At 42.4% G+C, this 21,175-nt stretch overlaps 1 protein-coding gene and 1 long non-coding RNA gene across 2 annotated transcripts in view; one reads left to right on the forward strand and one right to left on the reverse strand.

Moving 5' to 3' along the window:
• LOC310893602 overlaps positions 1-19,319 on the reverse strand; it is a 30,088-nt gene extending 10,769 nt beyond the window's left edge. Inside the window, exon 1 of the long non-coding RNA XR_014579115.1 lies at positions 4,303-19,319. This is a non-coding gene — a long non-coding RNA (uncharacterized lncRNA). The remainder of the gene's footprint in view (positions 1-4,302) is intronic.
• ANKRD33B (ankyrin repeat domain 33B) overlaps positions 3,195-21,175 on the forward strand; it is a 41,906-nt gene continuing 23,925 nt past the window's right edge. The window contains exon 1 of the mRNA XM_083822803.1: positions 3,195-4,081. Coding sequence (XP_083678929.1) covers positions 3,650-4,081 — 432 coding nt within the window. The 5' untranslated portion in view covers positions 3,195-3,649. The remainder of the gene's footprint in view (positions 4,082-21,175) is intronic.

Genomic DNA, 21,175 nt, shown 5'->3' on the forward strand with positions numbered 1-21,175 from the left:
CGAGAGCAGCTAGATCCAGTACCATGCCTTAAGGAAATAAGCTTTTTTTCTAGAATAAGTCACGTGTTAGATTTCAAGTAGAAACAAAATACGGGTTCATATTAAAAGCAGAACAGCAGTTATGACCAATCATAGCTAGTAAATGAATTGAAAAGAACCAGTATCAGGTTTTTGCACTTATGCCCCTCTATTATGTTAACTGGACAGAGACACCAACAGGCTGATATTACAGATACTTTAAGCAACATTTCCTCTGACTGAGCTCCAGCTGGAAAATAACAGCAACTGAGAAAACACTAACATTTAGCAAGATGATTGCTAATATTTCCTATTCTCTGGCTCCACTCTCATCATTCAGCTCAAGGCTTTGGTTTCTAGGAAACATCTTGCAATTTCCACCTGTAGCTCTTCAGCAGATGTCACTTCTCAGATCAGGCAGGATTTCTCATCAAATATTGGCCAGAACTTAAGAAAACTGAAGCTCCAATCCTGCTCCTTCTAAATGGGGTGAACTTTATAAGTGTTGTGGTCTTAGCAAGTGCTGCTAGGTTCACGTTTGTAAAGGCTCTTCCTCACACTCCCCTCCGGTCGGGTGAATATGAAAACGAATGCTGCCTCTCTTTGGCTCTTTGTATCAGCAGGAAATACTTCCTCAGGCATCCCTTCAACTTAATTCTTCATCTTTACCTTGAATGTCTTCTTCACATATATCTCACCGACAGTAATGCTCAACGTAGTCCATTACCTGACGTCTTTGGACAAAGTTAATTGCACCCCTGACTCACAACAGCATTTTTGTAGTCCTGCTTCGGCCCTAGCAAGTGGGATCTGCTCTGGATGTTTTAATTTCCTGTCTCGTTAATTCCCATCAATAAATTTTGATCAGATGTTGATGGTAATGACTAATAATATTAGGCTATTTGCTTTAAGATAATCTTTATTATTTTTGTTTGTTCGTTTTTACTACAAAATTTCTAAATACAGCATTTAACTTAAATGACATTAACTGGTACCTCTTCTAGATGAAATGTTTGATCCCGTCCTCTTACAAAACCTATGGGAACAGCTTTTTTGATCATTTGAAAACATTTGCGGGCATTTTTGGCCTTTCTTCACATTGTTCTAATTCAGTTTGCACACTGAAGCACAAATGACGAGAAACCCCACTTGCCATGCACAAGCTGTGTCACTGGAGGAATTTACAAACTGAGCATAATCTGGTTTAAATACACAACCATGCCCAAGCGGACCAGCATCGGCGGGAGCCTCTGTGCTGGCAGACGAATGGCTGCAGCATCACCTCAGGGAACTGCGTGAGGGTTTATGTCCAATTAGCTGCACCCTTCTGTGGTAGCTCGCTGCTCACTGTCAGGCTGCACAGAGATTAACTAATGTGAACTACGGGCTTGACAGCACTTGTAAAAACAACAAAATTAAATGGGAAACATGGTCCCTGCTCTGTATTAGCCTGACACCTTGCTTTGAGAACTCAAGGAATATAGCACTGCTCTTTGAGAGAAAGGGTGAGAGTGTGGAGCTAGGGTGAGAGAAAACAGTTTTCATCTGAGGTCCCTGCAGAGTGTCACTACAGCTGTGGGAGTGGACAGATTCGTTTCTCCTCCACTAATCAACAGATAAGCTGGAGTCTGAACATAGGGAAAAAATCCACAAATTTTCAGAATCAAACTTTTTTTTTCCCTAAATGGAAATAATTTTTGTATCCTTCTAGGTGGAATCAGGGTGCTTTTTAAATTTTTTTTTTCTCTTTGAAGTTTTTACTGCCTGCATCTTCATTAACACAGTTCTTGTAATTAAATAATATATACTTAGTAAAAAAATAAACCTTTACTCTTGTGCATTTATTTCATAAAACTCAAAGCAAATACATTTGATGAATTTGTTCCTACAGATGAGCCGAATTTTCACCAAAAACTTTTTGTTCCCGTTTTGTTAGAACTCATTCTTTTAACTTTTCTGCTATTCAGAGTTACTACAGGCAAAAGTCTTTCTGAGCACTGAGCTTTTATGATAAGTTCTGGCTGGGAACAATGCAAATGTTCCCTGTCGGCAGCAGGGTCTCAAGGAAAATTGAAGCCCTTCGAAAACACAAGTGGTGCTCTAAGAAATCACGTTGAGTTGGCCAGACCAACGGCCATGCTAAGTGAGCAGGGAAGAAAAAGTTCACTGAACGGAGCCCTTAAACTCCACAAACCCGTAGGCAACAGGAGTAAAAAGTCAGCCCCACAGCACTGTCGTGCTGCAATTAAAGCCATGTTTGAAGTGTGAGACTGGGGAGCAGCCAGAAGTGATGGTGTGGGGGCGCAGGGCCCTTTCTGTACACACAAATAACCGGGAACGGGCAGCATCAGCACGCCCATCGCTGGGAACGAACGTCAGCCCTGAGCTCAGAGGTGTCTGGAGGTGAGCGAACAGTTTAATCTCATTTCTTCCCGGTTTAGCCTCTTTGCAGAGGCAGCCAATCGGGGAGCTATTTATTGCTAATTCTGATTACAGATATCCATCTGCTAGACGCTGGGCTAAACCCTCCAGCCAGGCATCGGCAAGAAGCCACTGGGCTTGGTATCAATGGAGACGTCTGGTTCGCACGAAGTTTTCTTGCAAGACTGCAAACACCCACTGCTCAGACACCTTTACACGCACCTTCGCTTTCCTTGCAATTCATACTCTTAATTTTAGAGACGTGTCTCATGCTCTGTCTCACCTCATGCCGAAAGCTTGTTTCTCTCCCTTCAGACAGGCAGGGACTTGGCCCCTGGACCCGCTGAAGCCTCTCGTATACCTCAGGCTCACTTCAAACTGCTGTGGAAGAAACCAAACGCCCTGTTTGGTTGCCTGGCGGGCTTTCTCCCACCTTCTCCCTGCCAGAGAGTCGTGCCGATAAGGCTTTTGAAAAGGGAGAAAAGTTACAGAAGAACCGTGGCAACGTGACAGCTCGGTGTGTGCACGCACGATCGCTCCCAAAATAATCTCTCAGTGCCTTCCACCGGAGCTATGTGCCTGGCGTCTGCGCGCACGTGTTCAGCTGTCGGTGCTGTGCTTTCTCTGTTAACGAACTGCTCACATTAAAGCGAGCTCTCCCTCCCGGCACAGAGCTCTGCAAATCGCCGTCCTCCCTCCACCGGCCGGCGGTCCCTCCGCCAGAGGCAGGCTCCGGGTGCCTCCCCCCCCCCCCCCCCCCCCTCCCGACGAGCCCATCCCGGGGTCGGGGGCTCTCGGGGGCTGCCTCTGGGGGTCCCTCCGGCCCCGGGGGCTGGGGTCCCGCCGCTCCCTCTCCTCCGAGGCTCCCCCCGTCGTTTTGCTGCGCCTCCCCGGAGCAAATCGCTTTCCAGACGTGTCCCTGATGTCAGCGCGCTAAGCCCAAGCCCCAATCTGCTCCGAGAGATGCTGATCGGCTTACGGGCCGGGAGTTTGCTCGCCGCCCTTCCGAAACCCCAGACCTGCCTCCCAAACCCCTCTCCCCTCCCTCCCGGTCCCGGGGGGGTCCCCGCAGCGGCATGGCCCGGCCCGGGGGCGGCCGGCGGGCAGGGGGCGACCAGACCCCCCCCAGGCTCCGGGACGCCTAGGCGGCGTGCCGGGGTGCCGGTGTCAGGGGTGTCGGTGACAGGGGCGTCGGTGACAGGGTGTCGACATGGTGCTGCTGTCGGGGGCCGGGGGGCAGCTGGCCGGGGAGCGGGTCTGCCCCGCGCCGGGCTCCGGCAAGGAGCTGCCCGAGGCGGAGAGCGGCCCCGAGCAGGGGGCGGAGGGGGCTGCCGGCCAGGGGCAGGGCGACGAGGAGGGGGAGGAGGAGGAGGAGGAGGAAGAAGAGGACTGCGAGGAGTACGAGGATTTCTCCGAGCTGCCCGACACCTGCAGCATCGCCTCGGACGACTCCTTCTACCCGCCGGGGGGGCTGGAGGACGAGGCGGAGGACGGCTGGTCCCTGGAGCGAGGGGACGGCGACAGCCCCGAGGCGCTGAGCCTCTTCCGAGCCTGCTGCACCAACAACGCCGTGGTGCTCCGGGCGCTCATCCGACAGGGCCCCGAGGAGGAGGAGGTGCGGGAGACCGACCGCAACCGCCGGGTGAGCAGCCCCGCACGGCCCGGGGATGGGATTTGGGGGCTGCGGGGAGGATCCGCTCGGGTTTTGGGTCCGCAGCCCCACGGGGGGAGGATGAGGTACGGGGGAGCTGAAATCCCGGACCGCCAGGGCGGGCAGCCCTCTGGGGGGCAAGGCTACCCCTCAGGGATATCTCCTTTAGGACCAAACCTTTCCCTTCGCCACCCCGTCCCTCCCCTTGTCACCTCGAGAATCTGGACTACGGCTCCAGGTCTGCCTTCCCCTTTCTGTTTTGTGTTTGTTTCTCTTTAGCTCTCTGAAAAGTTTGGGCTTGCTCTCGGTTCCCAGCACGCCAGGGGCAGAGCTTGGGGAATTCCTGCTCTACAGTCAGGCTTTGTGGAATTCACCTTGTGTTCGCTTTGTTGCCGGTGGCCTATTTTTGGATCTTGTGTCATTGCAATCTTTGTGATTTGGTTTCTGGCTGTTAGTTAGCTAACTGCAGGGCTGGACGGGTGTTTCAGTAAGTCAGAGGGTGAAAACTTTTCTGGGAATATGCAGCTGGGACATTTAAGTAACACACAAAATTATCAACAGCAACTCCAATCACTTGTTTTTTTCTACGGTTTATATTGAAACTATTAAAACTAAGTAATTTTTACTTGCAGTTTGCATAAGGAGTCTCAAAAAAAAGCCCAACAAACAAACAAAAAAACTATGACTACTCTGTGACAGGAACCTTTTGGAGGAATGCCTGAGTGATTTTAATTGGGCAAGCAACTTGCAGGTTTTGGCAACTTAAGAGGTCTTTGCATGGCAAATAAGACAATAATTTGGCTTGGGACCTGTTTAGAGATGGACTTTTCTGTGGTCTTAATTGTATTTACCTGTAGGATTCTTTCTACAAAGAATCTTTCATCCCCTCCCCAAATGATTATTTTAATACAACTGTTTCAGCGATCTGATTCACAGTCTATTTCTACAAAAGTTACCAATGCAACAGGTTGTATTAACACATGCAAGGGGCAGCCAACTATGCCGTGGGGGCAGGAATGAGCTGTAGAGCACAGAAATGCTTTAAACCTACTTTTCTGCCAAAGGCAAGATATAGAGCAGGTATGCTCCTTGCTGGTGTTGTGTGAGATCCACCCCTACGTTGCAGCAGGTCTTGAAAGCCCTGCTCGGGTCCCTCCATCCCGTGCACGAGGCTCAGGCCTGTGCGTGTGGTGCTGGCCCGGGCCGGAGCCCCAGCCATGGCAGCTGGCCTCCATCTGCGTCGGTTCAGCAAGGCCTGGGGCACACGTGGCAGGGGGGCAGGTTTGGCACAAAATGCCCAGAGCTGTCCCTTTGGGGACACTTCTGGTGGGAAAAAAAAAATCAGCAATACCAGCAAGTAAGAGATGTTTTGGAATACAGCGACTTCTGGAAGCCTCACTGGTGACATGGGGGCGTGAATTCAATCCTCCCTCTGCCTGAGGGGATCTGAGCCCGCACAGAAGTGACCTTACAACAGCAATGCAGAGCAGGGCAGTACGACTTTTTCAGACCGATGAAAATGGGGTGCTGGAAGCTGTTGTCCCCATGGCAGGACTCCTGGGCCCTCTTTCAGGCCCTGTGTAGAATCAGTCTGTGAGCTGGCAGCCTGGACAAACCACAGCGCGTTCTCCATTGGGTTTAAATAAAATGTACAAGAAAACACTGATTCCTCTTCCGATTTTGTGCATCTACTGCCAGTACTTTCCCCAGCCACTGCTGCTCAGAAAATCAGGGCAAATTCGTATTATTTTGCTATAGAAAAGCCACATTTCTCAGGGAATTTTACCTGACAAAAGTGAAGTTTCTCTCAGCTCTTTCTGTTTCCTGTGGAATTTTTGCTTCTGTTAAATTTGCAAGTTATATAAAATCATCGCACATTACGCATAAACAAAACTTGTTTGTACTGCCAAAAAGTAACTTAAGAAGCTACATATTCCACTTGTGCGGAATATGTAGCTCCTTTTTTTTTTTTTTTTTATTGCTCATATTTTTACTATTAGCTTGCAGAGTCTTCTTTTTGGCCAGGATGCTGTTTGTTTACAATGCTGTCCTACATGTATTTATTGGAAAACACCTTTAACTTTTTTTTTTTTTTTTTTTTACACTGGGAACAAGTAAGATGAACTTTCATTTCTTCTGAAATTTTGTTTCTTTTCTGTGTGAGGCATGAGAAAGAAAAATTACTTATTTCAGGAGAATTGGGGTGGTGAATGGAGGGCTGTCCAATTGAGTAAAGTGACTATCTTCATGTCTCTGATCTAATAACTTCTGTAATGTTTGTACTGTGTAGTTGCATTTTCACGTTTATTTTTTTCAAAAAAAAAAAAGTGTAATAAGTAACTGTAGTAAGACAAGGCCATATTTTGATTCCCAAAGTAATTAAACCTAAATCTCAAAATATAATATGAGGAAGAAACTTCCGAATGGTTAAAATCTTAAAATGAATTTGGGAGCAAACATCTGGAATTTTGGCATTGTTTTGTTTTTAATTTTTGACCCCAGCCCTGAAGTGATTCAATGTGTAGATTTAGATTTGGAAGAAATTATTTCCAAAAATGTTAAGATCCAGAGGTAACCTTACTTCTCACATATTTTTTTCTTGACGCTTTTATTGAAATACACCAATTTTCTTTTTTGAGACTATTTTCCAAGCCTAAACAGTGACTTTTTGCAGGGTTTCTGCAGGAGCTGACTTTTCCCATGCTGGGTTTATGAGCTGCAGAGTCTCCTGCACAGGAACCACCTGTCAGGCACAGGCTTTCATTAAATTCACCTTCCTGCAGTAAAACAGACTTCGCTACACCCAATTTATTAGTCACCACATGTAGCCTGAAGACTGTCTCATTTTCATTGCCATGAAGAGAACAGCAGTTTACACCATTGTCTGTGTACGTTCCCGAAATGCTTCATCCCTGCATCCTCTGCCTGAGTGGGGAGTCCTGAAAGGCCTCCTTGATGTTCCCTCTTTCCTCTCCTTGGCAGGTCTAATGCCAAAATATTTGGAAAACAATTATGACAACATATCATATACTAATTGCAGATCAGGCAGAATTGCCTCTCATTCCTTAATGTGTTTACCTGCTTCACATTGACAGTATTTACTGTGTTTACCTGCCTCACACTGGCAGCATCGAGGGCTCTGCAAATATATATGAGAAGATAAAATCTTGGCTCCAGTGAAATCTCTTGACCTGATTGGGACCAAAATGCCATCCAGATAATGACAGGCTGGTGACAGACTTTTCACCAGGTGGTGTAAGGACTGCTTTTTTTTTTCCTCCTTACTGGCCACATTTTCAGAATTTCAAGTATTTGCATTTTGTAAGTTTAACATAATATTAAATCCTGTCTGGAGACAAGGATTATATATACTCAGAAAAAAAGAGTTTCAAAATTTGGTATTACCTAACCACAAAATGAGAGCCATGACAACAGAGAAGTCAATGAAGGAAGGGAGGAAAAGAAGGCAAAGAACATCCCCACACCAGATTTAAAATAATCACTGTTGCTTATCCTCAGAAAGGTTTTGTGTCAGCTACTGAAGCTGTATAATCTGTTTTATTACATATGCTGAAGGTCCATATTTTAGAGTTGATATATGTGTACAAATGTCCTGTTGTAGTCTTCTTCAGCTTTTCATTTTTATGTCAGTATTCAGGCAGTCTTTCACCCAGCTCCACATATAACCAGGAACCACTGCTTGAAAAACGATTGGAATTAAACACTTTAGTGTTGTAAGTACACCATTATACAGTGGAGGTTGCATATTTGTGATTTCAGTTGTTCCCTCTTAAAAGGTGTGAAACAAAACAATATAGGTGGCTCAGCTTGTGAGCTCTTACTTCTCCTTTCAGAAAATATTCTTAAATCCATCTATGAGCACAGTTAATTTTTCACATAAATGCTTCATACAGGATGCTGTTAGTCTGTACTGCTCTGTAGCAGGTTGTGCTTTGAGGCATCTTAGTTCTGTAGCTCTGCCATCAAACAGGCCTGAATCTGTTTGTTTGGTCTTCTCTCCTTTTTCTTTTGAAGGGAGAAAACAGAGTTTCCAAGGTTGTTGTTGCTCTTTACAATCTAAGTTTCTTTTGATTTCCCCTCTCATTAGCGGCTGATGTTAAGTAGAAAAAACAAAAGAATAAATACCTGGGGAGGGACAACAATGCTTCAGAAGCCTGGAAGTCACTGTACTCAATAAGCAAAACAAGGTGGTGATGTACTGTCTAGACACCTACCTGAAAAGCTTGTGAGATTGCGGGGTTGTGCCAACCATGGCAATAAGTCCAGTGAAGTAGGACTTCAGGTTTCCTGTGGGGGGGTCCGCACCATGGTGCGGTGCATGAATTAGGAAGAAGGTTTCTGCATGAATTAGGAAGGTTTCTGCTCATTCCTTCTCCACTCAGCAGAGAGCAGTGGATTTCTCCAGGTGGTGTTTCAGGGGTCTATGTTATGCTCGTGCTCTGATTGCTGTCCCCTCAAGCCCCTGTTGAAGAGCTTCTCTCTGCTGACTTTTGAGAGAGTTTACAGAGATTGCCTTCCTTGTTTGGGCACCGTGAACACCTCCTGAAGAAGATAGGATGTGTAGGAGGGAACCAGAGACAGACCCCCTGAATCGAGTGGAGATGTTTCACAGAATGCAACCTACATTTGTTTGCATGTTTCTGGCTCTAAAAGGATGTTTCAGAATGGCATTGCTCACCTAGTCTCCTTGGTGGACTTACAATGGCATTCAAGGCATCAAACATTTTTTTTTCCCTGCCTTGCACTGCAGACTGCTCCTCAGCAAGGCAAAATAGCCCCTGGATTTTGTGCCGCCACCGCTAGACTGCCTCAGGTTTCCAAGCTAGTTTAGGTACCATTACCCTTCACAGAGATATGCACGGTGAGTACTCCATGGAGATGACACCTGAATTTATATTTGCCAAAGGGTTGTGCTTCTAAAATTGTGACTGGCTGAGGGGGACACGGAGCTAGGGGTTCCCAGTTCCTGGGCAAGAGAGTACGGGGCTTGATAAGACTCTTCCAGAAAATCATGTATCACAAAAAGTATCAGAGCTTGTGTAACATGTAACATGGTTGTTTGTTGTTGTTTGTTCTGTCTGCATGATGTTAACTTGCAGAAATGAAAAATTAGGACTGCTGTATTTTGCGGTGGAAGATAAAGGTCTCTGTCACATACTACTTTCAGCTGTTGTGGCACATAGTGTCTAAGTCATCCCATGTCAGGAAAAAAAAAAAAAAAGAGAATGTCATCTGCTACACTTGTGGGAAATTTTTCATATTTCCATAGTCAGTTTCAGTTCCCTCATGTTCTCTCATGAAAGGTGTTCTCATGGGAGGGGTTGCATTGAAACGTAACATCATGACATTAAACCATAAAAGGGAATTTTTTAGGGTGGAATTAGTTTTAAAAAGACCCTAAAGGCAAAAGTAGTATAATTTAAATCCTTATAAATAGTACAGAAATACCCAAACACACCAAAAAAAAAGTCCCCGGGGATATTTATATATTTAAAAAGGAAGCAAGTGAGCAAAACAAAACAAGGAATAGTAGATGGCAAAATACAGAAACAGCTCAAAATGAGTTGTGAACCCTTCAAATACTGTATTTGCAGCTCAAGCAAAGCCATCAAAAAGGAGCGGATAGACCATGGAAAATATGAAGTCATAGGCTAAGAGGGAATTCGGTGAAATAATCAGAGCATGGACCAGCCTGTCACAAATAGGCACTTGGAGGCATCGTCGGGATAGTGTAGGCAGGTTAGATGACTGCCTGCCCTTGTCTGCATTCATCCGAAATGTTAGGTGACTAATGCCTTTCTAAATCTGGCACAGAAACACATCCTTTAAAATAATGTAGAAGGGATATATACATGGAATGTTATTACTATGGAGTCAAGAGAACAGTTAATAAGGATTATGAGGGTGCTTAGAAATAAATGGAAACTCTTTATCAGACCACTGTAAATGCATAATGAGACCCGCTGCATCCTCCACTCATTAAGCAGGTAGTAAGACATGATTCGTACTTAGTGTCAAAAGCAGCATTAGCTAACAGAAGCAACTTAGTGGAATTGATAGATTCAGATTTGAAGATGTCGTCAACGTGAGAAACTTGTACAAGTTTAATCTGGTTTCAAGAGATGCAGCTCTTAAAGAAACCAGATGAAGAGCAGTTTCCTTGAAGAATTTTGACAAGTTGTTTCTTGTAAAGTGTATTGAACAGGAGAGAGGTTTTCAGCCGGGCAGTAGCCCAGAAGTAAAGGTCATAAAAATCCTTTGTTCTAATATAAGTGATATTTCACATCAGTATCTTAAGTATTTGGACTTGCAGAGCTCCTCAGTGACGATCCTGGTTACCCAGCTGAGCACAGGTTGACTCCAGATGTAATAAAATATAGCTGCATTAAGAGTCTAATGGTATTCTAACGAGACTGATTTCTGGGAGATTTGTCATTAATAATTATGACAGACTTATAATAATGTTTTCAGTAGAACACGTCTGTAACACAGATAAGAAATGTAACCTTAGTATGCCTTAAAGCATTTTTCCAGTAGAATCTTTCAGGTTTATTTTACAATGCACAATGTGACATTGCTGATTTCCTCATCCATTAGCAAATGCAAGTTCATATTCTTGACAGGGGACTATGGAGGAATTATTCTAGAAAGAATACTGACACTAATTTTTTCACTTACATGCTCCTAAGTTCCTTTCCCTGAAATTTTGTTGAGGTATAAAGTGCTCTCCGAATTTCAGGATTTAGATAAATTTCAAGTTCTTGTAGTTTGGTATTTTAAAATTGTTATTTGGAAGTAATGCACAGACATTGTAGATATCTAGGCAACTTCAGACAAAAGTTCCTTTTCATGCTGAAACTGCGAAAGAGAGTAGGTCTAAAAACAGGAGGAAAGAAAGAAGCACTGGGAAAAAGGAGCTCAGAAAAATCCATTAAGAACTTCAGAAAATTCAGTTTTAAATCCTATAATAAAGCAGATGGAAAAAGATATTACTCTCCTCCTTGCTTGTGGTGGTGCTAGAGTTTCCCATGCAGAAGACTTAGGTTTTTAACTGAAGCCTGATACAGGACAAGAAATCCATAGAAGCATCCTGGGACATGTAAAAGGTTATTTTTCCTTTTGGCTCTCTAATCTAGTGGTCATATATCTTCTTGTAGCAGGAAATGAACAATTTTTGATAATTTCTTCCTGGTTTGTCTCTTTGGTTCTGTTTTTTCTCCTTTCAATTTAAGTATTGCAGTTCTGTTTTTTTCGGCTCCATAGAAAGTCTTGAACAGATCATTAGTAGTGTCACGAGGATGCCTTAAAAAGTACCTGACTTTGGACTGAGAAACCTCAGATGCAGGATCAAATTTGCTTAATGCTTCCAGCATAAAACCACATCTGTGACAAAGTTTGTGCATTCTGAAACCTGTCAGAGGTGTTCAGTACATAGAGAGAGCGAAAAGGCAGGAAGTTTTTCGAGGGATGGCCGTCAAGTTTCAGTAACGATTCACCTCTAGGCATAAAACAACCACAAAACTTGAATCTCAAGAACTATTCTGAGTATGGAGAAGTTTAAGAGGAGTGTTTTAGAGAACCTGCACGTGGGATACAAACAGTATAGCTGCTGCAAATTCAGCATCAAAAGTTCAGAAGTAGAAGGCATTTTCCACTAGTACAGAACTATACAAAGGTTCACATTCCCCAAAGCATTCATTTGCTGTTCTTGCTGCCTTAGTTTTTCTGTGCCATTTGTATTTTCATTAATAGACTCAAATTTTTTTTTTCAAAGAGGGTAAGACCAAAATGAAATGATGCTGGAGCTCTGTACTGTTTTATAGTGGCATTAAAACATTCATTTTTGAGCCATTCATTCAGTTTCAGTGACCACTGACATATATAAAGAAAGTGTGACTGTACGGAGAATCCACTTGTTTTGATTCCAGCAACTCTACTGATACCTGGCATACTAAAATATATACTAGTGGAAGTGATTAATCTCTGAGCTATGTTGTTGTTCTACCTTCCTCTGCCCTCCTCAATGACTAAGATATCTAATGTAGATTATAAAAGCTTCTAGTTTTCAGTAACACTTCTCTATGAGTCTAAGACAGAACAAATGCTTGACCATAGGGGTATTTCAGATCTCTGGACAAGGAGTGCTCCTTGAATTAGGATACTGTTCTGTGTAGAAGTCACTTTTCAGACCTCATGCCTGACCTGAAACAAAGTGTATGGCAATAACATCTTTCAGGAAGAAAGTGGAAGTTGAACGAGATGGCACTCTTAAGTAAGAAGCATCCACTTGTTCTGAAAAACTGGGTCCTGTTGGGTTTCAGTAGGTTGTAGAAGCTACCATGCTTCAAGTATGCTAGGAAAGGATGTGGGCTCAGAGGTCCAAAAATTCCAGAATTCTTCAGCTTTAAGCTAAGTACTAGCTGTTATATGTCTGGTGTCTTGTACGTTAAGGTTTTTGGTCTCAAGACATGAAATCTGAAGAGGAAGAACAAATGTTCCCATCTCAGGCGCTGGATTCAGAGCTTCCTGCTAAAAGAAGCACCACAGGAGCGATGGGTTTGGGTAAAGGCTGAGGGTAACAGCAGTTCCTCGTTCCACATCGTTCAGAGTCATCAAGAGCTTAACTTTGAGTTCCCTTCATGTCCGTCACTCCCAGTAGTGCTGGAAGTAGTGATTTGGGTTTTGGTTTCTGAAGGACCCCTGTCAACACTGACTTGTTGAAGGGAAGAGCTGGGCATCCCTCCCAGCAGGAGGCTCTTACTACTTTTCCTTCTGCTAGTACACTTCTCAGAGATGTGAGATGTGTTTGTTTTCCACTCAGTCTGGCTTATCTCTGGGTTTCAGGGGCCATTTCATAACGGTTTTGAAATATGTATGTGCCTCTTTTGCAAGTGGCACAGGAATTGCTTTTTTTCCATACTAATTTTACTCACTTGATCTTGTGTATGTGCTTGGGAATAATATAAACTGTGAAAATAAATACAGCTAAATGTCAAACAAGGAATACAATCAAAATACCTATTTGGATCTATCCAGACATTTCAGCAGGTACTATTACATTCGAAATCTGTCTTACTGTTCAAGAAGTCATATACTGGAAGATAAAAAAAACAAAGCCCTGTTATACATAGTGGTAATAACTACTGTGCAGCAGAGACCAGCAAAAATCAGGTAATTTATCACAGTACAGTTCTATGTGAGTAGTACTTCATTTTCACAGAGACTCAGTAGTAACTCTTGCATTACTTTACAGGTGTTGGTTGCTTAGTGCCAGATGAGCTTAATGCATATCAGGTTTATTTTAAATTACATTTCATTAAAACACAATTTTCTTCCTCTACAGAAAAGTGATACGTGATCATTAACTAAAAATCAGTGCTAATTTTGCAATAAAGATTGATTTAGATAGAGTCGGCAGCTTTTTAATGTAGAGGGACACACTCGATAAGCACAGGCTGTGTGATCACGGCCAAAGGAGATGGTCTCGGGCACTGGAGGATGTGTCCAGCCCAGCTCACATCCACCCTGCCCAGGGTCAGCCCTTCTGGAAGTGGCCAACAGTGTCCACACATCTAGCACCTGGACTAGACCCAAGTGGTTCTCCTAGTTCGTCATTTATTTCAGGCTTTTCAACAAATGGCTAACTATTTTTCTGTGCGCTCTTCCTGTTGTTGTACTGTGGAGTCAGATATAGCTGCACAAAGGACACTTACTAAAAACTGCTGGTAGTTTTTAAAATAGAAATTAAAATCTCTGGAGTATGTGCAAGCCATGAGGAACTCCTACTGGCTTTATTGGAGACAGGAGTTCTCCTTTAATGCTTTCATAAATAAGGCTGCTCTCAGAAGGTTACGTTATTAAATTATTTAAAATGCTATGCCACATAGATATGGATTTATCCATCTCTAAGGGTTCCGTCATTAAAAACAAACCCAAAACCCCTCCAACCTGGGCTAAATATAATTTTGTTTCATGCCAAGAATATTATAATAAGAAATAATTAAGTACCATATGAAGGGGATGGTTGTCACAGAGTCTGTAGTTGCACATCTGGCAGCGAATTAGCAATTCAAATCGCAGCCACTATGGGAAAAACCCACAATGTGGAAATAGTTCCCATTTTTCAATTCTATTATTTTCTATTATGTCTGTTAAATTCCACAGGGAGTAATTTGAAAGCAAGCTGATTCAAAATGGGAATGACTCACGGTCAGGCTTTTGTTGCTTCACACATTTCGGATGTATAATGTTTCGAGCCTGACCCTGTAATACTTGGGCGGCTGATCTGGTGATATGTTAAAACCCTCTCACATATGTGCTGGGTTTTTGCTTTTGTTTTTGTTTCTTTGTCTTCTGCCTCTCTGTACATGAGGCCCTGTCTTTGAAACAGCCATTAAGTAGGCAAGCACTGATGCTGATACCTGCCAGCCACCACCATAGCCCAAAATTAGGCCCTGGAGGGAAGTTTGGTCTGTATTGCTACTAGAGGGACAGGCTGGCACTTAGAGCTATTGTTATTAGTTTTATGAAGAGGAAAAGTGGCAAGTAATGGAATATATTCATTATGCTTGAAAAAAATAAAAGGAGGTCTTTGGCATTTTTCTAGAAAACCTAGTAGGTATCTTGCTATTTGTAGCTCCTATGAAAAAAGTCTTGGCACACCATTTGCTTGGGAAACAGGGGAAGACCAGCCATGTTCTTGTAAAAGTGCCTTTAGGCATGGATGAAAGCAAAACAAAGCAAAACCAGCCCCAGCCCATGTCGAGCTGCTGTCCTCTGGCCGCTGACTTAGGGGAGGGCTGAATCTTCCTGGCCATCTGCCTCTCCTGTATGGGAAGGATGCTGCTGCAGGTTTTGCTTTGCTTTATTTTGCTGCTTCTGGCATTGGTGGTGTTTTCTCCTGCTGCCGCATGGGCTGTGGGCATTTCCCAGCCAGCGAAATCCTTCCTCATGAGAGTGCAACAGGGCTAGCCATGTGCAAAGGTATTCCTGAGCATAAGTGCTTGTGTCGTAGGACCCTTAATTGAGAACTAGGTACTTCATAATCTTGTTAGCGTCTTACCTGAGTTAAAATAGCCTGTGTGCAGCTGGCTGAATTCAGGTGTCTCAGTGCATTTACAACACTCATCTCCACACAAGTTCCCACGAAGTGCACTGGATCCATGACATAACTGTGGAAAACTCCCTGTGAAAGAGAGGTAATTTGATGTGACAGACAAGAGCTGCCTCACCAGTCATACCTGTTACAAGAAATGTAGCTGCCTGGAGACTTTGAAAAAGTTGTTTTTGAATTTTAAAAATACAAGCAGGTACCGCAGGCCTTTACTGCCATACATTACCTCCCAATCATCCTGTTAGTGATACAATGTGAATCAAATCAAAATATTTAATGCTAAACAGAGACACTTTAGAAGCAGTAAGGCATATGAGGTTTCCAGGAACAAAAAGGAGGAAAACAATGAATGAGGGAGGCATGGTGAATGAACGTCAGCCTTTCTGTTAAAACTTATCACCAAAATTGTTCTTCTCTAAGATGCAGGATTGTGAAATGTCTTTCACTCGCTATTGCCATTTTATCTTCTGCAAGCACTTTTAGATTGACCCAGTTTATGCTTATGGCAGGCAGTGCAGCTGATTTATGAGCAGAGCTCCTTGTGCACGGAGCCTCCCAGCAGGACTGCCTACAGGTGGGTGCCCGAGGAGCAGCGCTGTTTTTGTGTGCGGCTGTGAGATTGTCGCAGTACATTTCATGGACTGTGTGCGTACAGTGAACAGATCTCCCTCAAAGAATTTGAATTCAAATAAGAAAGAAAAAATTGCCTGGAGGTTTCTAGTAAGGTGATGCTGCTCCTCTACTTCTCATATCTCAGGTCTAGCACTTTGGTTTTTTTGTCCATAAAACTCCCAAATGACCTGACCTTAGATGAGGTCTGAAACAAGAAACTGCAACATTTAGTTAGCAACTGTAAACCATCTAAGTAAATTAGCTTTTACTCATCAAAGAAAGAAAAGAAAAAAAAATGTAGCTTCTGAAATTGTGACAAAGATGCTTTGCCTGATGAGCTGCAGGTGGAAGCTTGACCATATGGCCATACTTGTTCATATTTTTTTTGTTTCTATTTCATTTCTGTAAAAAATAGCCTTTCTCATCTGTGAAGTTGAAGGAAGATCTGAACAAGCTTTCCTTTTGTTTTTACTACAGTGCAGCTTTGCTGCACAGACCTGAGTCACCTTTATTCCTGTTGAATTAAAAATAAAAGCCAGTGGAAACTGAGCTTCACAGCCTATCTCCATATCAAAGCATTTCTAAAGAGTGATGAAAATTTTAGTAGACTTGATAGGGGAACTAGAAATGACTTATATATTTAATTATAAATTCTCTGAAAAGATTTTAAATCTCTGTAAGTTTACTGGTGTTTTTGTTCTTAAGTGAATGTTTAGGCCAGAGACTTCTGATGCAGAAAGCCACACGCTGATGAAGTTCCTCATGCCACAAACAATTTACCAGGAACCAATGAAGATATATGGAAGGTAAAATGCTATTAAATCAGTAATTTTCAAATCTGGCTGTGAAAACTATTTTACTTGTTCATGAACTTAAAAAGAGAAGGAAATTGTAAGTTGTCAATTTTCTGACAGAGGCAAGATCTTCATATTTCCTCCCTGAGCTTTGTAATCCAACTGAGGATGATGAGTTAGCACACAATTTTTAACAGAAGAAAAAACAAAACACAAACAACAACAACAAAACATGTCTGACTTAAAAATGGAAAGGATCATATCCTGCAAACAGTGTTTTCTTTGGAATCTGTAAGGTGCACACCTCCTTCTTTTTACTGCTCCTGTATGAGTCATCGCCACTGTGTGGCTGATACCATTTCATGTACTTCCTGAGGTGTGGAAGGGGCTTTTGGGTCTCATTCAGTAGTGCTGGCACAAGAGTGATGGACTTCTGTGGGGAGTTTTAAGTTCTCTGTTAAATACAGGGTCTGGAGGTTTAGAAGGCTACAAAGTGTGCATGTCCCTTCTCACCTTTTCACAACTGAGTGTTAGTTGTACATTTATTTTCTTTGGAAAAGAAGTGGGAAAGTCAGTCCTAGGAAATGAGACATTTGGCATCAGATGATAAAACACACATTAGAATAATAATAATCAAAAAGAAACACAAAACATCACCACCAACAACAAAAGCAACAGAAAATGCAGACCTCAATGCATTAGATTCCAGAGATTATGGCTGAAGAAACAGCACAGATGTGGATTTGGTGGCAGTGAAGGGTAGTGCTTGTGGCTACCACGGGTCCTGAGGTCCAACAGAACAGCAAGCCTGGGGGCAATGCCTTGCGCTGTTGGTGTGCCCCGGCTCAGCTCTGTGGGGAGATCAGGGAGGCTGGATTTACACAGAGCATTTCAAGGATGCTCAGAGGGGTCTGCTGTGGAAGGAGGATGGCAAATTCTCCACACACTCAGTTATGGCAATGTGACAAGAAGCCAAGTGCTAAAAAGGTGCAGAACAAAATATTTACCATTTAGCATCTTTGTTGTGGTATATTTAATCATCAAGCAAACCTGGAAATGTCACTCTTCTGTTTTTCTTCAGCCTCCTGCAAAATTATATGCTTTGTCCACAAATGTGACCTTTGAGTAATTGCTAAACGGACAAGGGGTAGCTTTATAAAGATGACTGTTACTCGTTTATAGTGTAAAAATGTCAAGTTAGTTAGGTTGCTTGGTTTTTGTTGTTGTTGTCTTCAGAATAATGTATATAATTAGGCTGCAGGGCTGAAAATTTACATTAAGAATGTCATACATCACTTCTAACTAAATGCCAAATTTATAATAATAGAATCATAGAATGGCTTGTGTTGGGAGAGACCTTAAATATAGTTCCAACACCCTGTAATATTTAGTTGTACCACTATATGTTATCTGCCTTTTAGACGCAGAAATACCTCTTCATCCCACCTTTTTATTCTCACTATTCCTGTTTACTGCTAACACTCCTATGGACATCCAGTTGTTGGAGAGTTTCTTTATCATGCTCTCCATCTTTATGAAATAGAAAAATTGCCCAAATGTTAATGGAATAATTTTTACAATATTTCTTCAAGGAAAATGTGTTTCTTTGTTCCCATTTCCTAGTCCAGCGCTGTGGAGTTGAGCACCACAAAAAATGAAGAAAATTGTGTTTCCAGGCCATTTCTACACTGGTTTAATGGGCTAGCGTCTCTAAGCAACCAAGTCCATTTCCACCAGAGGTCCTCATTTACCATATTGGGATCTCAGCAGTTGTGGGTATACCTTTGTTTATACCTTTAGCAGAAAAACACTTCCAGTTTTCCGCGCTTGCCAGCCTTTTTGCTAAGATGGAGTTCTCTAACAGCAACAGATCAGCCCTGACAGCCTGTGTGACCTTGATGCAGTACTGAGCTGATGGGAACTATCCTTCTGCTATACAAAATCCTGGGAAGCAGCACAGAGAGCTAATGGGTGTGCAGGCCCATTTGTTAATCTCTAATTTTTTCAAGACACGAACAGTTATGGCTGCAGCCAAAAGTGTAGTTAGATGAAAGCGCGAGTCCGATAATTGCTATGATGTTTGGCAAACACTGGATGTAATAAGGCGTTGTTATAAGATTTAATAAGATGAACGTACTGTTCTTGTGAACAGTAATAGCTAACACAAACCGAGATGGAGTGCATCGGGTAGCCAGCCAATATTTTTCTGTATCCTGTTATTTTATATAAAGGTATTCATTTGCTGATCTTCAGATGGAGAGATTGGAAAGCTTTGGTGGTGAGTCATGGGCATAAAACTATGTTTATTTTCTTTTGAAAGCTGTACGCTGCTTTGCAGCCAGCTAAGCAAAACTATTTTTCTTTTGTTTGCTTGGTTTTATTTGTTTGTTTTGGTTTTGTTTTGTTTTTAGTGTGTAGTTTCTGACTGTGTATTGAAAATGCTCTGTAAGACAGAAATCTTTCCTCCAGGGGCCTGGAGCATCATTCAAAAGACCCTTAGTGTGTCTAGATACTGCTCTCATTAGTGAGCCACTAGCAGGAAAAATACCATCCTGCAGTCAAACACTGCCCTGAAGCACCCAAAGAGCCAGTGTCACACTGGTGTAATTCTTCAGCTGCTGTGTCAAGCTCACTGCAAACAGCTCTGAAAAACTCAGTCAGATATGTTTGATATATACTGCTTTTTTTTTTTTTTTTTTTTTTTTAAGCAGGTTTCTTTTCAGCAAGAATGTTACTTTCTTTGGAATACTGTGTTTTAAATGTTTCCTATTTCTCTTATAGGCACAGGTCCTTAAGAAGTAGATTGCTTATATGAATTCCTGGAGTTCAGACCCAAATATTTTCCAGTTTAATGGAGTAGAAGAAAAATAGTTTCTGGATTGTTTGACTGAAACAGTATTCCATAAAGTGGATATACAGTATTCTTGATTTAGCAGTCCTTTATACAGGCAGGTCATCTTTAGTAATTCTAGATATTTGAATATAAATATGAAATTACTCCTCCATCTTTTTATTGTTATTATTTTTTCAGATAGTTAATTCTGTCTTCTTTTTTCAAATTCAGCAATGTATTAATGATCAGTTCCCTCCCTACATGTCTTTATTATTTAGGTGAATGGGTTGTACTCATAAAATGATGAGATTCTTATGTCCAAACACAGAGGCAGAAGATGCTTTCCTGCCCTTATGGCATGAAACTAGACACTCAGCTGAGATGGACGGGGTGGCCACAGGCTTTGATAAGAGGAAGAACTGCACAAGTGCCAGGTAGAACTTCACTCAGCTCTTGATGCTAAGTAGTGACATACAGTTCAAACATGTACTGCGTTGGCTTATTCATCTCCAGTTGCAGTACTGTAGTTGACTTAAGACAGGTAAGGTCTTCATGCTAGTGTCTCACTTGGATATTGTAAATACAATTTTCCCCTTAACAGAGCTGTTTGCTCATATATTGACACAGATTACAGCCGCAGTGAATGACGAATCCTTACTCAACTTATTGAGATAATGAGAAAATTAAAATGGGACTGCATATTAATAAACAAATAAACAAATAAATAAAAAGCTGCCTAAAAGCCATCCTCTTTGAGATTTTAAAAAACTGAATCTACAAAAAATGGTAACGTACTAGAGGTAAAAATGTCCCCTCTGAATTCAATGTCATGGTGTGTGGTTGCTCAAACAAAAAGTCAAGCTGAGCCTCTTGCAGGTAAGCATAAATGTGGACCAGCCTGTTCCCTAAATACAGTGCTAAATAAATGTAAGGCTGCTCCCTAGGACTTGAAAGCCAGTAGCAACAGTGCTCTTGATCTAGCTAAGTACTTGTCTCTGATTTTTCAAAAATACCATCCTGCCTTTTGTTAAAGCAGATGCATTTCTCCTAGGGTGATGCCAAACCTACACGTTCCTTACTGGGTTTCCACTCCAGTGGCCATATGCATCAGTTACTGCATTTATAGAATAGCAGAACAGTAGTTGGATGGTTTTTATAGCAGGAGTTAGTTCTTGCTCTCTAACCCAGTCATGAACGTTACAGAGTTGTCAGTGCTTGATAGTGTAAATCACAAGAGCACAATTTTCTTTGTCCTCGATCAAAGCATTTTCATTGTGGAGATTGGTCTGTTCCTCTATGTGAAGTTTGATTTGAGACACGCATGTGCATCCCATAGCCACACTGTGTGGGAGCTGGCATGCAAGACAAGTAAGGTGCAAGACAGCTGAGAGCTGACAAGCCTGATTTGTATCATCTTGATTTATATCAAGCTCTTTCTTAACAAGGTTTGGGTTTGGTGTGATTCCGCTACGAGATGGTTCAGAGAAATATAGGCCAAATGAATTTACAGAAGTTGGAGGAAAGAAACTGAAATTTCATGGGAAGTCTTTCCTAACATGACTACAGGAGCTCACTGCCACAAGAGGGTGCTTGCAAACTCATCACTGGTAGCGTCTCTTCAGAGAGCTCCACAATGAAAATGCTCTGCACTAGGGCCTTTGAAATGTATTTTACAGGACAGGGAGATTAGAAACAATGATAGATTATGCGAG

The sequence above is a fragment of the Anser anser genome (genome assembly GCF_964211835.1).
Source record: "Anser anser genome assembly, chromosome: 2".
Taxonomy (NCBI): domain Eukaryota; kingdom Metazoa; phylum Chordata; class Aves; order Anseriformes; family Anatidae; genus Anser; species Anser anser.